This window comes from Centruroides vittatus, unplaced genomic scaffold (genome assembly GCF_030686945.1).
Source record: "Centruroides vittatus isolate TY-2023 unplaced genomic scaffold, ASM3068694v2 scaffold_435, whole genome shotgun sequence".
Classification (NCBI taxonomy): Eukaryota; Metazoa; Arthropoda; class Arachnida; order Scorpiones; family Buthidae; genus Centruroides; species Centruroides vittatus.
The window spans coordinates 522,542-537,431 of record NW_027122708.1 but is presented as its reverse complement, the minus strand read 5'-3'; the positions used below and the strand labels follow the sequence as shown (position 1 = coordinate 537,431).

The following is a 14,890-nucleotide window of genomic DNA, read 5'->3' as shown; positions in this document are numbered from 1 at the left end:
GATAGATTGATATGCCAGACAATCTACAAAAATATAGTATAACTTTCCCCTTACACTCTAATTGTCTGAGAACTCTTTCCAGTGTTGCAGTAAACCAATTGGGTAATATAGTATCTCCCTGACTAACTCTTCTCTCTATTTGATTATTCCATTCCATTTCTTACTTCAGATGTTCTATTTATATAAATATCTGTTAGAATTCTCAGATAGATATGTCCTGTGTACCTTGGTTTGCTAGTATTTCCAACATTTTTGAGATTTATACAGTATCAAAAGCTTTTTCATAATCTATAAAACAAACACAGAGGCAAATGATATTCTAGTTTTTTTTATTGTTTGATTATGTAGGTGATCTTATGGTGAGTAATTCTTATGAAATCCTCCTTGTTCACTAAGTTGGTTATAATCCAAAACATTCTTCAATCTGTTACATACTTTTGAAAATAATTTATAACTAACTGGGAGGAGACTAATGGGTCTGTTATTTCTTACATCCTGTCTATTGCCTTTTTTTTTATAAATCACATTTCCAAATTTTGGAACCTTATCAATTTTCAAATGTCGTGTAAAAAGGATTAAAAGATGTCCAATTACCATTGTCTCACACACTAATCATTTTCATTGTGACTCCATCTGGGCCTGGAGCCTTATCCATCTTCATAAATTTAATGGCATAGTATATCTCCTCTGTTGTAATAGTTGGTATACGATATTCAGTAAAGTCCAGGTTAATATTATATTCACTTAAGTTACCCCTGTACAAATCTTGGAAAAAAGTCATAATTATTTCTGAGATTTTTTTCCTATTTGTAAGAAGAGTTCTAATATCATCTATTATGCTATAATGTTTTTCCCCCCCCCCCATTTTAATGTCTTAGTAAGATCTGTTAATTCCTTTAGTATTCTCTATTACTTGTTTTATGTATTGAACATTAAATTTACAAATATCTTTCCTAATCTTTTTCATTTATTGATTTATTTATATGCTATACTCTTAATTCCTTGATTATATTTCTTTAAAAGTTTTTCTTTTCTTAATCAATTCCAATGTACCTGCTTGAATTTTTCCTAATATTCCTTTGTTATGTTGTTAGACCTGCTTTGCATTTTCTATTAATGCACTATTATAATGACATTGTATCCATTAATATCATAACTATTTACATTTTATCATGACTAGAGTTTCCTCTATTAAGGTTGCATACGTGACTTTAAGCCATAGGCTGCCACTGCAGTTCAATTTTCCTTTAGACCAAGGGTCTCCAAACCTTTTTGATCATTGACCCCCCTACAAGTTTTTGAAACCTCACAAGCAAAACAAAGCACTTACTATTTTAATACATTTCTTTTAATTTTGCATTTTTTTTTTTTTCATTTATTGTGTATTTGTTAATAATAATTTTTGTAACTGACAATCAGTGAGACTGATAAGCTTGATCCTTAGCTCCCCCTTATCCTTAGCTTAAGCTTGATAATCGACCCCCCTCCCCCAATAATGTTATATCGAACCCTGGGGGTTGATATCGACCACTTTGGCAATCCCTGCTTTAGACCAACCTTCACACTATAAGTTGCAACATACAGATCCTGTTGCCTGGGAGGAGATAGAGCGCTCCAGTATGAACTTGTCAAATGATTGCTCCCAGACATCAACTCATCATTGGACTTTGATATATGTTAACTTTTATTATGTATTAGTACTTATATTATCAATAATTTGTTTGAGTCAGTATGTAGATTTTTCTTTTACTTCATATTTTAAGCTTGTGTTTTTGTTCTATTCTTAAGTTTTTAATGTGTGTTTGCTGAACCAAATGATTGCCATAATTAACCAGGCTATAAATTTGCTATTATTAATGATTAGATATTAAGTAATTTGGTATTACAGATAGATGTTAGTCACCATCTCTTATCTAAATTATCTAATAAATTATTTTGTGCACTCTGCTCTTCAATATTCTAGAATATTAACACTATATTCAATTTTATTTTTTTATGTTTAACTTTAATGTGACTACTTAAGGTAATCAGAAATGTTTCTCCTCCATGTTAGATATTAAAGATTTCTGTTCCAATTTTAATTCAAAAATAAAAATATTTTTATAGATTTATTGAAACAAGAACTTCTGAAAGAATTTATTAAATGTATTTAATAAATTTTAAAGATTTTATATAATTAAATTAATGAAACTAATCTTTTAAGAAAAACTGAAACAAGTAAATAAGGAAAAACTTATAGAAAGAAATTAGTTTAATTGCTACAAAACTGGGGAAACAAATGAATTATTGGGAAGATAATTTATCAATACTGTAATCTTGGATAATTAGTGTTGAATAAAAGATTAAAAATTATTAATAAAGATGTAGCTGATATCATACAATTGTTATCAGTCTTAACCAGAGCTTTAAATACTAATTGTTATTTGCTCACAATAGTTTAAATTGCTGGCATTGTGCTAGCTGCTGTTAAAGTTGATAGCAGTTAATAATATCAGATAAAATATATAAATTAATCATAATAATAATCATAATTAATAAATCTTTGCTAACTTGTCCTTGTAGTGCTAGAGTTAACGAGACCAGTATTTCCTTTAATTGTAGTCTTATTTACTCAATGTTATCAGTTTAACTCATTCACTGTCAGGTCACATGATGCAAAATCACATCAACCAACAGCAGTGAGTCTCAAAGTGATTACAATAATGTATAAATGAATTCTACTGTTGTGTAGAATTCCACTTTATGATTAAATTATTTACTTCACAATTTTGCTTTTATGACTGATATTGAAATGCCATATTTAAGACTATATTTTTTTTATTTGCCATATCATTGGAGTATTACGTACTTCAAAGTATATTTCCAAGAATAGAACCTCAATTTATAATAATGCTCTTATACTAATTTTTCATACGTTCAAGTTATAAGCTTGTGAGAAATTAGACTTTTGTTCATGGCAGCTCAATTAACAATTTTCACCATTTGTATTTCCAATTATGTCATACAGTGTGCTATCATGTAAATTAAATTTTGCCGACCATATGTATTGTTTATTTTTGTTAATTATTATGAGAATAAACAATGAATACCATATAATTGAATGATCTTTTTTTTGATGTATTTTTGATATTTGACATATGTGATTATAATTATGTTTATTGAAAAAATATATGTAGAGAACAAAGCCCAAATTATACAAATAATTAAGTAATAGAGTTGGATTAACTATTCAGCTAGAAATTGGCTAAATAATTACATATAAATTGTGTAATTTGGACTAAAGATAGCTGGTTGTACTGTCATTTTGTATTAAATTTAATAATTATTAATTACAAAAATAAATAAATAAATTTAGATCTAATCTTTTCTTTCAAATAGTCTATCTGGTGTGGGACTCCATACTTCTGTTTATCTGCACTTTAAGGATGGTGACCTACCTTTTTAGCGCAATTTATGTAATTAGCCAATTAATTAATCTAGCACTATCATTTGATTATTCATTGAAAATGGTCATTAAATTAATTACAATTTAGGTAATTAAATTTTATTTTATTTCTTTATGACCAAAGAGAAATGCTTTCAGTAAAATTAAGATTATTTACATATAAGCACTAACATTTTTTTAGAAATAAATATTAACAGTTTGGTTTTATTTTATAGTTAATATCTTTTTAATTATTCAAAACTATGTAATATGTTGATGTTATGAATTAACTATATGTTAAAAGTTATTATAATATGAAAAGGTATTTATTTTATGTACTTAATTCATTTAGAAAAATCAAAGTTATTTTTGCTATTAAGGAAACATTAAATAATTCAATTGCCATATGCCAAAATAAATGAATATATTTTATATTCATAATAAATATTGCAAATATCAAGATTCATCATCATAATTAAAAATTTGGTGCCATTATGAAGTATCTCATCAACAAAAATGTCAGAGAATTTGAGTTAAAAAAATAATATAATTAATGATATGATTCATTAAAATTTCGATACTTCTGATGAATATAATAAATAATTCATGACTAATAGAAGATTATAGATCTATCTTTTGTATTCATGAGTTAAAACCGATATAATTGTCACATTATTTGGCTTCTTGTAAATATAAAATAATAATTATGTATTAAATATAAATTTGTATATAAAATTATTCTGCGTGTTACTCAAATTTCATCTTCATATAAATAAACTCTATCATTAGTAAAATAACCGAAGAGTAAAATTAAATTGCATACTCTTTAAAATTGTATTAATTCTTATCTTTTAATGTATTAACAAAAAATATTTTTTAATTTAATATTTGTATATCATAATTTTCAATATTTGATGATTATTTAATAAATTTCTATATGCATATATTACTTCTAAGTAATAATAATAATTCAGAAAGATTTGTGTTTATTTAATATTAACCATTTTAATATCAGATTACTTTGTATCTGATGATGGTGATGATATAACATCAAGCATAATATTAGAATGTGAATTTTATCACAATTCCAATACTATGTTTTTTGTATATTAAATGTTGTTGGTTCATATCACAGATTTTATCACTAGTTTCCGAGTAAAATGACTCTATGTAACTTTGGGAGAGAACATAAATACTAAACATTTTTCCAATAGAGAAGCTTCGACTCCTAAAATTTTTAGAATTTGTGTTCTCTCCTGATAGATTTTATCATAAAAAATTATTTTCTTATGAAAGTAATTTTTTAAAACTATTTAAAAAACATTGTTAATATGAACTCGGCTTTCTGGGAATGGCAAGTTCTTTAAAAACTCGATTTTTCAATTATAAAATTAATCGCTTTGAAAAATAAATTATTTACCAAAAGAGTAGGAAATAATGATATGTATGTATAATAAAATGTGAAAAAACACAGCCACTTTTAGTGCCGCCAAAAGTTTTATAAAAGGCAGATGTTTCTGGCCTTTGCCTTAGTCCAGCCTCAACTCATTTTAATGTTTTGAATTGAATGTAGGAGTCGTGGAGTTCCAGAGATATATGCAATTTAAAACATTCTTAAAATCTTTACAAAATTTGAGGTAATGCTAAGTAGGTTAAATAACAATTATTTATAAATTAAGCACCTATGTTTGAAAATAAACACATTTAACAAAAGTATTGTGCAACCCTGCAAACTTATACAGTAAACCTGTCTAGAATGGAACATGAATAAAATGGAAATCTGCTTAAACTGAAAAAGTTCTTTGGAACAGTAATTTTCTATGTTAAATTTTACTACAAGCTGGAAACCTGTTCAGTGTGGAAACAATGTAATCTGAATAAAATGAAAAACTAAGATTCCATTTATAGTCAAATGAGTAAAATTGCTTCCAAGTATAAGAGTCATCACAGAACATAACCAACCATTCCAAGAATGATTTTGAACCTTGTCAGAGAAACGAAGATCTTGCAACAAGGGACACAATGTTTTTGTTTAATATTAATCTTTGTTGGAATTAACTAGGAGTAGGATTGAATACTTTTAAGAATCATAAAATTTCAAGAATTGAATGAGTTTCCAAGAATCAAGTTCTTGAGAACAAGCAGGGGCAGATCTAGGTTTTTCAGGGCCTAGGACTTATTGAAGTCCAATGGGGCCCCCATATTTTGTTAGATTAAGAATCTTTAAGTTGGGGTTTAAAATTCATTTTTTATAACATCGAAATCAGAGTTGAAATATATTTATGAAATGTTAATGAAAAAGTATTAAACATTTATGATGATAATTCAATTTTTGTGGACCCTCGACACTTGGGGCTCAGAGCTTAAGCCCTATTAGCCCCTATGTAGGTCCACCCCTGAACATGTGATTTAAGAAAACAAGGAGAATAAGATAACAGTGTGCTAATTTGACTTGTTAGTAACTATCTAGTACCAAATATTCAAAAACAAGTTGATTAACATTGTCGAGAAATATATATTTTTTTGTAAGACTATACATACAAGATGATATGTCCTGGCAATTTTTTTAAAAAAGTTGATTAACATATTAATAATTATAGAAATTGAAGCAAATGATGAATTAGGATAATAAAATTTCTTGAGAAACCAAATCTCAGAATAACTTGGTCTCTGTACAGCAATTAGAATTTCTCACAGAAAGCAAGACGTTGGTGTTTGTATTTAAATTGGCTTAATTGCCATTGCATAAACTTAAAAGTATTGCATATAAGAAAAATATGAATACTTAACACAAGTTATTGGAGTAGTTCTCAATTCTTTCATTTGAATATACCTATCTTTAGTTTGAACATTCTGGATTAAGCCTAGTACTCTGTAATATAATACTTTGCATATGTAAAAGTAGTTTTTTACTATAAAAGTGAACATAACCATTAACATTTATCAGGTGTAGTTTAAAGATAAACAAGAAAGAAAAGAAAAATACTAAAACATGTTCAAAATGGAAAAAATTATTCAGTACCATGTTGTTCCAGTTTACACAAGTTTTACTGTATTAACTTTACCTACATTGTGATAAGTTTATATTTTAAAATGAATAAAAATTGCTTTTATGATGTAGGGAACCTTTTTCTGTACTTTGGTGCAGTGTGAAAAATGTAGGGAGTCTATTAAACGAGTCCATGTGGCATAGGAATGCGGTGATCAATTATGATACCCAAAATCTTTGTCGTGGAAACTTAAGTGAACACATACTAAATGTATAACACGGTTGCATAATATTTATTGGTTTTTTTCAAATATAGGTGTTTAATTTAGAAACAGTTATTTTGTGTACGAGGTTTGAGATAATGTTAAGCAAAGATTTAAAAAATTTTTTAAATCAACTATATCTGTGTTTACTCCTACATTCAATTTGAAGTATTAAATGAGCTGAAGCTGGATCAAGCAAGTCTGAAAATGTTTCTTTTAATAAACTTTTGATTGCCTTAAAAGTGGCTGTGTTTTCCTCTTTTCAAATGTTATCAAATATGTTTGAAGTAATGAAGAAATATTAAACTGGGTTAACAAAATGTTGTTTTATTAAATGTTTATAATAGACCTATATGAAAAGAAATATGGCATTTTATGAACGAGACATTTGAATTGTTACTTTTAAAAATAATTTTTTTCCTGTTTATGCGAAGAATAACTTATCAGAAAGTTTGCAATAAAGTTAATTTCTAATAATAATGTTAGTAATGCATAAGAGTTCATATTCTAAGTATTTGCATGGATTTGTAGAATATTGTAAATCTGTAAAAAACAAAAATCTCATGGTATAAAACATATAAATAGTTGTATAGAAAATTTTTTTCAATAGATGTACAGTATGTCTTTATAGAAAATAAACCAAATTAAATTCTTATAATCTGACTCCTAATGTTTGAAGTTCTTTCCATTTAAGTTTAGTGAAACATTTATAACAAAAAGTGGAGCTTCCTTTTAAGATGTAATGTAACTTGACGACTTTGTTTTGAAAAGTATATAATAAGCATAATATTGATTACTAGAAAATTGGAAGAGACTCAACTGAATATATTTTTTTTTTCCTTGGGTACTAAGAAGGCCTTTTAAGCAAGCCCGTTAGTTCAGCCAGGCCCACAATGGGGTGGGATGATGATGGAAGGGGCCCAATATATCCAGACAGAGCACCCCTAAAAATTTCTGGAGTTTTTCAACCCATCTGGATTTGATCCCTGGTCCCTCTGAAACTGATTGGCTGCCACCTCATCCACTTGGCCATCTGGCTATCCAACTGAATACATTAACTAAAATAAAAATATGATGATGATGATGATATTTGAATTGTCATTATTTTACTGTAGGTTTTTTGTGAAGTACTTTGCTACATGAAACTTGTGTTAATCATAAAAAGCTTTTAAAATGTTTTGACCAATCATATAAGCAAAAGAAAAATTCAAACTAAATTCTTTGTTACATCATAATGAAGAATATAAAATCAGGTGATATCAATTTCATTAATGCTCATTTCTATTATCCCTAAGTAAATAGTAGTAGTAATTATAACTAACACTTGTAAGATTGTATTCTTATTTTTTTTTTTAGATTCTATGTTGACATCTGAGAAATGATATACAGTATATTTTAATACATGTTAATGCATGCTAATGGAAGGGAAATAATCTATTTGGCAATTACAATAGTTATTCTCCTCCTTTCCTGCTTTCAATGTTTCAATGCTGACAATTTAATTTTATTTCTAACATTTCAAATACTGAGGCCTAAAAAATAAAAAAGGTAAGATATTTCTATCTAAATAAAACAAATGGTAATTATGTGTGTAATAAAAATAAGTAAAGCCAAATGATTGCTGGATTGTATTGGGCTATATCAATGCTACTATTAATAATTAAATGTTAGCCCAATATTATTAATAATAATATAGCCTGATATAATCCATCAATCACTTGGCTTTAATCTAATAATTGGGCTTACTTGTATTAAAATATAAACATCCATATTCTCTTTGTAAATGAAACTTGAAATTTATATTTCAATGAGATGGTGGCTTAGCCGACTGTCTCTAGTCGAAATGTGCATCAGTCACTGCACCGATGAACTCATCAGTGAATATCGAAACATATTTTAGTACATTGTAGTTCGCTGAAGCATTGTTTGATGCATCCTGGAACATACCCACTGACTTTAATAAGTTATTCATTTTCTTTTAAGCTTCAGCTTCGTATCTAAAATTCAAGACGATTCAGAAATATTTATGAACAAAGATGATAAAATCACAATCTTCAGTATTGAGCCTGGACTCAGGCACAATATCATTCCATCTCTAGTGAAAGTGTTCAAATTTAGTAATACCATAGTAAATCATATTTAATTTATTATTTAAATATTTCTTAGATTATATTTTACGTATGTTAAAATTTATAGAATTATTATTTATGAGTTATATTTTGTTATGTAATTATACAATTTTACTAATAATTATTTTATTAAAAAATATAAAATATTCAATTATTAAAAGGAATATATGTTTTGTAATTTTTAATAAATGTACAGAAATCACAAGAAAGATAGTATGAATAAAAATATATACAAGAGAAGCATCATTTTATTGATTCCTTAAGAAGCTAGAGCAACACATAAAAATCCGTTAATTTACAAGTGATAACAATAAAGAAAAAAACATGAGACTAGTCTATACCAATAATGGCAGTGAGAACAATGGAAATTTTTTAATAGGCAGTGTTCTCATTATTCAGTTTATGAGATATTTAACAAAAAAGTTTGATGTTAATGAAAATTTGATTTCCTTCTCTTGCCTTCTTACATCATCAACAGTGAATAGAAGCTACCATTTCTAAAATCATTATTACATATGTTAAAAATAAATTTTTCATTTCTCTCTCAAAAAAATAAATTTGAATATATTTTACTGAATTTAATGATAATTTATTTAGACAAAATGATACTTACAGTATCATATACAATAGTTAAAGCACGTACATCTCATTTAAAATTAAGTCACAATTTACACAATGGCAGTGGTTGAATTATAGGTGAAAACTTTTGAAAGACAATTCATACAAGTGATATATATATATATATACACATACATATATATCTATATATTTATGTAGTCAATAAGATTATTAATTTACTAAAGAATGAAGACAGTAAGTATTTTTATAAAGCTGCCTTGAGTATTCAATTAGAAAATTTTCCATTTATCATATCTGTGATAGTATTAAAAATATATTTTCAAGAGAATTTAAAAACATATACAATAACATCACATAATATAGTTGTGAAATTTTTTTTCTGTTTGGAAGCTGCCAAAAATTGAATGCTTCTATGATGAAATAAAGAAAAAACTTTTTTTGACATGATAAACATCATTAAATGCATTAAATGGGGTTAGTTGTTATGTGATGCAACACTGAATCAGAAATAAGCAAAAAAAAAATACTAAAATATATTTACAAAACTAGAAAGCATATTTCAGATTTTTATATTATTGATAAGCTTGCAATAAATAGAATTACACAGTAGTAGCAAAGACTTCACAACACAACACTTTCGTATAATTTTATGAACATAATGTTTTAAAAGCATTAAGTGCTTCTGATGGAAATTTTTAACATAAGAAAACAACACATTTTTAAAAATCTAAATTAAATGAAATAAAGTTACATTAATGCATCACACAAAACTTAACCCCACAAATAATATGTGTACACTTTGATGCATAATGGGGCACTATTTAAAGGCCCTTCAGCATGCATTTTATAGCACCATTGAATTCAAATTCAAATGTATAAAAGTTATACAATTAAATTTTTAATAAGCTACTAACTTACGATACAAAAGTTATATAAAAGAGAGTACTTTTGGGATGTTTATGATTTTTGATAGAGACAGGAATTGTATAAAGCTTCCAAGTAGATTTCAGATTAGCCACAGGAAGTAAGACTAAAACTCTTTCACTGAAGAGTTTTAAATAAACACCAATTTCCCTATCATTACACAATTGCTGACACTCTGCATTACAGCTTCTTTTCATTAAGTTATCTTCAAACATACTGCACACCTACTTATTTTAGTCAAGAGATTGCCAGCTTTAAGTGTAGTGCTTTTTGGCCGTTCAAATTCATTGTCATTGTCAATTGTTGAGAGCCAGAAACTAAATTTGTTAGCAAAGTAATGGCATGTCCCACGAGCACCATTACATTCGATGAACGGCGTGGCTCTAAAGTCTTCTAAACAACTGCCTGGACTCGACAGTGATTGCCCACCACCCTCTGCACCAGCAGCAGTATGCTATTAAAGAAAAGTAATAATAATTTTTTTGATATAATTATAGTGTGATGACTAATCATTTGATTAGTTATATATATACTAATTGCTCAGCATCTGACAAAATGGCCTTATTTGGATAGACTTCAATATATCATTCTCAGTATAACATATGAACCAAGCACTTTTGGAGCTGTGTTCCACCCTCAGGGTTTCTGTTTCACCAAAAACAATATATTTAAGTCTCTGAATAAAGCATCTTGTCAGATGTATAGTTGAGTCAGAATGCAGTGATTGATTATATTAATTTCTCACCATGGCAAAGCTGTATCCAATCCATAGAAGTTTCCAACCACCAGGACAATCTGGTATTATTAACGACTGGCTGTGGACGGCTATGGCATTAGCTGGTGCTTCACAAACAACACATCGACTGATATATTGACGAATGGTATCTTCGCCGACTGGCATCATGGGAATTGGTGCATTTGTGGACAACCAATATGATTTGTCATTACGACTTGCATAATTGCACACACTATTAAAGTCACAGAATAGGAACGGCATTGTACTAAATCTTTTTAAACAAGATCCAGCATAACCTAAAAAGTTACAAATTATCTTAAATTATCTTCTGATATTATTTTCAAAAAATCATGTTTTAGTTTATAACAAATTGTAATTCTATGTTAAAAACACTAAATTTTTTCATTTGTTATATAAAAATTTCTTACACTACTAAGCCCTTCTATTTAGGCACCATCTCTTATAAGAGATGGCACCTAAATTTATTTCTAATCTATAATCATTTATCCAAAATTTAGCTCGATCATTTACGGCAGTTGTTGGTGTATTTGCTTATGATATTGGGTTTCATTTGATGTATGTTTATCCTTCTATTCTAAAAAGATTTAAAATAATGACAAATAAATACACTAATTGCATAGCATTGCTTAAATAAATATATATGATAAAATTTAATTTAGGATTATGTTTGTGTGTGTTAGAATCTTTTTTTGGTTTCAATCAGAGACTTAAAAGGTCTCCGAATGAAGTCAAAAAAAGATTAAAAAAATATTTAAACAAATAAATAATCATGCCATTTGTTTCTAGTATTTCAGATGAATGTATTTCTAATTAATGTTTAGTTCTGTAAAGAAATATATAATTTAGTTATTTAAATTAAATTAACAGTTTAATATATGATTAAGTTAATCACCTAATGCATGTTTTTAATAGAGATTTAAGAACTCATTGTAAACTATACTTGTTTTATGGTGACTTTTAGATTTACCATCATGACAATTTTTGACCAATTTTCCAAATATTTTCTAATTTTGGTGGGAAGATGGAAATTGTGTTATATAATTTCGTACCTCCATAAGAAAAATACTCCAAAACTTTAAATACTTTTAAAAATATTAGTTTTTTTAATTTTAATTGATATAAAAACTAATTTGTCTTTTTTTTGATAATTGAATGACAGTTGAATCAGAAAAATGAAAAATTCAAATTAATTACTTGATTCTATGAATGTGAATGCAGTTTATTATTATGATATTAATAGAATGTATCTTATTCAATTAATATTAGTGCTTAGTGTTATGCTGTACCCAGATCAAGGCATAGCTATAAAAAACAAACTATTATTATGTTTGTGCACTTCATGTATGTGACTGGTGTTTAGTACAGTGGCTTTCTGTAGTGTAATATATGTGCTGTTGCAAAGTCTTAATATTTCTAGACTTTGTTGTAGTGAATGTGGTATAACACCTGTGCAAAAAAGACTACAGACTTTTCTTACTCGTTTTCTACAGGCACTTTATTTCTGGGTGAGTTCTGGGTATTTAAAACATGCAACAAACTATTTTTTCAGTATACATATGTCTTAGTTACAGCTATAATGAAAGTGATGTCTGATCTGTTGTGATGGATTATTCTGTCTATGATTATAGCTTACTCGGAGTATATTTTGTCTCTTGTTTTCTATGATTGAGGTGTATTTATAACATAACTACTGGTTTGTAATCGTTTGTGTTTATGTGTAAGCTTTGGTTATATATATTTGATATATATTTGGTTATATCAAAATTTGATATATTTGTTGCTTGGTTATGTCAATGTAAACTTAGGTCAGTTTGGTAATGGTCAGTTTACATTAAAAGCTTGCAACCTAATATGATATGTTGATATAACATTTCCTGTGTCATCTGAAATTGTCTTTCAGGATGGAGTTTCTTGTATTTATGACTGGTCTAGTATAGCAATTATGAATCCTTCTGTCTCCCCAAAGAGATCTCCATGAGTCAGCCAGCAGTTTGATGCAGTTCTGTTAATATGATCCTGGCTGACTGTGTCTATGCATTTTGATTTGCATCAGTATACACCATTCAACCTACACAACACTGTACTGTTTTTGTTTGCAAGAGTACAGTTTTTGTAATTGTGATGATTCTTACTTTTGTAGAAAAACTCTTGTTTCTACAAAAAGAATGCTATGTTTGTTTTTGTTTATAGTGAAGATTATTATATAACTCAAACACAGCTCCTCAACTATTAATGGCAGGATTTGGTTCCTAAACATTGAATCTCCCTCAGAGACCTGGGATATCTAAAGGTATTTATGCAAAATGTATGCTGTTCCAAGTAGTGCAACCTTCTATATCAACAGTGGGCAACCTCTGGCCCACGGACCAGCTACAGCCCGCAAAAAGTTTCTATCCGGCCCGTGAGATCTTTAGAAGAATTATAAATAAATATTTTTTGATGTAATTCGTCTAGTTTAAATTGAATATTAATCTCTTAAGCATTGTTCCTGAATATTTTCGTGTCTGCATCGGAACGTTTTTGATACTAGATGTCGCTATACATCATAATTTTTATATTTAAAACAAACTTTTTTGTTTTTATATTTTTCAATATGTTTATTTTGTTTGTGCAACATAAAAAATAATTTTTAACAACACAGTAAACATGATTATTATTTATATAAAAAAAAATTTGTTAGGCTTAACCTCAACGAAAAATTCAACAAGAAGTCGCAGGTAAGGTCCTTACCTGCGACGCCTTGTTGAATCTACCCTCTCTTTGAGATCTATTTGTGCAGACTAAAAAATTACAGGTCACCAGAAGGCGTCAATTAACTACTACGGCCCGCAGAAAAAACGTAAAATTTATTCTGGCCCATGTTATAAAAAAGGTTGCCCACCCTTGTTCTATATCATACAGATGTTGATTCTGTCAAGCTCTAGGTTTCTCAGGTGTTGTTCCAAATCTCTTGAGAAGGCTCCTACTCTTCTGACCACAATTGGAACTATGGCTGTCTTTTTTTTCCAAATCATTCAACCTCAATATGAAGGTCCATATACTTAATGACTTTCTCTTATTGTTTTTATCCACTCTGCTATCACCTGGAACTGTCACATCTATAATCCATATCTTATTTTTTCCTATCAGCATAATGCCTGGAGTGTTATGAGCCAGATGTTTATAAGTCTGGAATTTTCAAATACAGAGTATTTTTTTCTCATTATCAGAATCTATCATCATGATTTTTCATATTTACATATTACAATTTTTGCAAGTATTAAAGAGTAAGTACTCATTTAGAGAATGATCTCACTTAATGAGTTCTTACTTGTGATACTCTTAATATATGCTACTATTGAGACTAGGCATCTGGGTCAAGTTATCTGTCCGCTATTAGAATGAATAAAGGTCAGCTATCCCAGTATTTCTCAACCTTTAGCCCCTTTGAGCTTAATATTTTTCTGTGGTCCTCCATAATAGTAGCTTGGGAAAAAATTTAAAAAATAAACATTAAAAATATCACCATTTTTTCATATATTACAAAATTGATTTTTAATTAAAATAATTATAGCATATTTCTTATGAACTACTATTATACATTCATTTTTAAAAATAAAACATGTAATAAATTGCCATTTACTTTATTTAGTGTGATCCTTGTAGCTGATTTTTAATGTCTGGTTGCAATGTTAGCAACAAATGAAGATCACCTTTATTCATGATTACAAGATGGTTGAGCTTTCAAGACCAGATGAATAACCTGACTAAATTCAGATTTGACAAGATGTGGGAAATGCAGTAAAATATATATTGGTCTTCTTCCAGAGCTATGGAAATTTACTT

The 14,890-nt window shown here is 28.1% G+C and overlaps 1 protein-coding gene across 3 annotated transcripts in view; it reads right to left on the bottom strand.

Annotated features, from left to right (window-relative positions):
* Positions 1-9,035: 9,035 nt before the first annotated feature.
* Col4a1 (Collagen type IV alpha 1) overlaps positions 9,036-14,890 on the bottom strand; it is a 118,090-nt gene continuing 112,235 nt past the window's right edge. For all 3 annotated transcript variants that reach the window (XM_067287071.1, XM_067287072.1, XM_067287073.1), the window contains 2 exons: positions 11,054-11,340; positions 9,036-10,762 (listed from right to left, as the gene is read on the bottom strand). In XM_067287071.1, the coding sequence (XP_067143172.1) occupies positions 10,505-10,762; positions 11,054-11,340 (545 nt within the window). In that variant the 3' untranslated portion in view covers positions 9,036-10,504. The remainder of the gene's footprint in view (positions 10,763-11,053; positions 11,341-14,890) is intronic.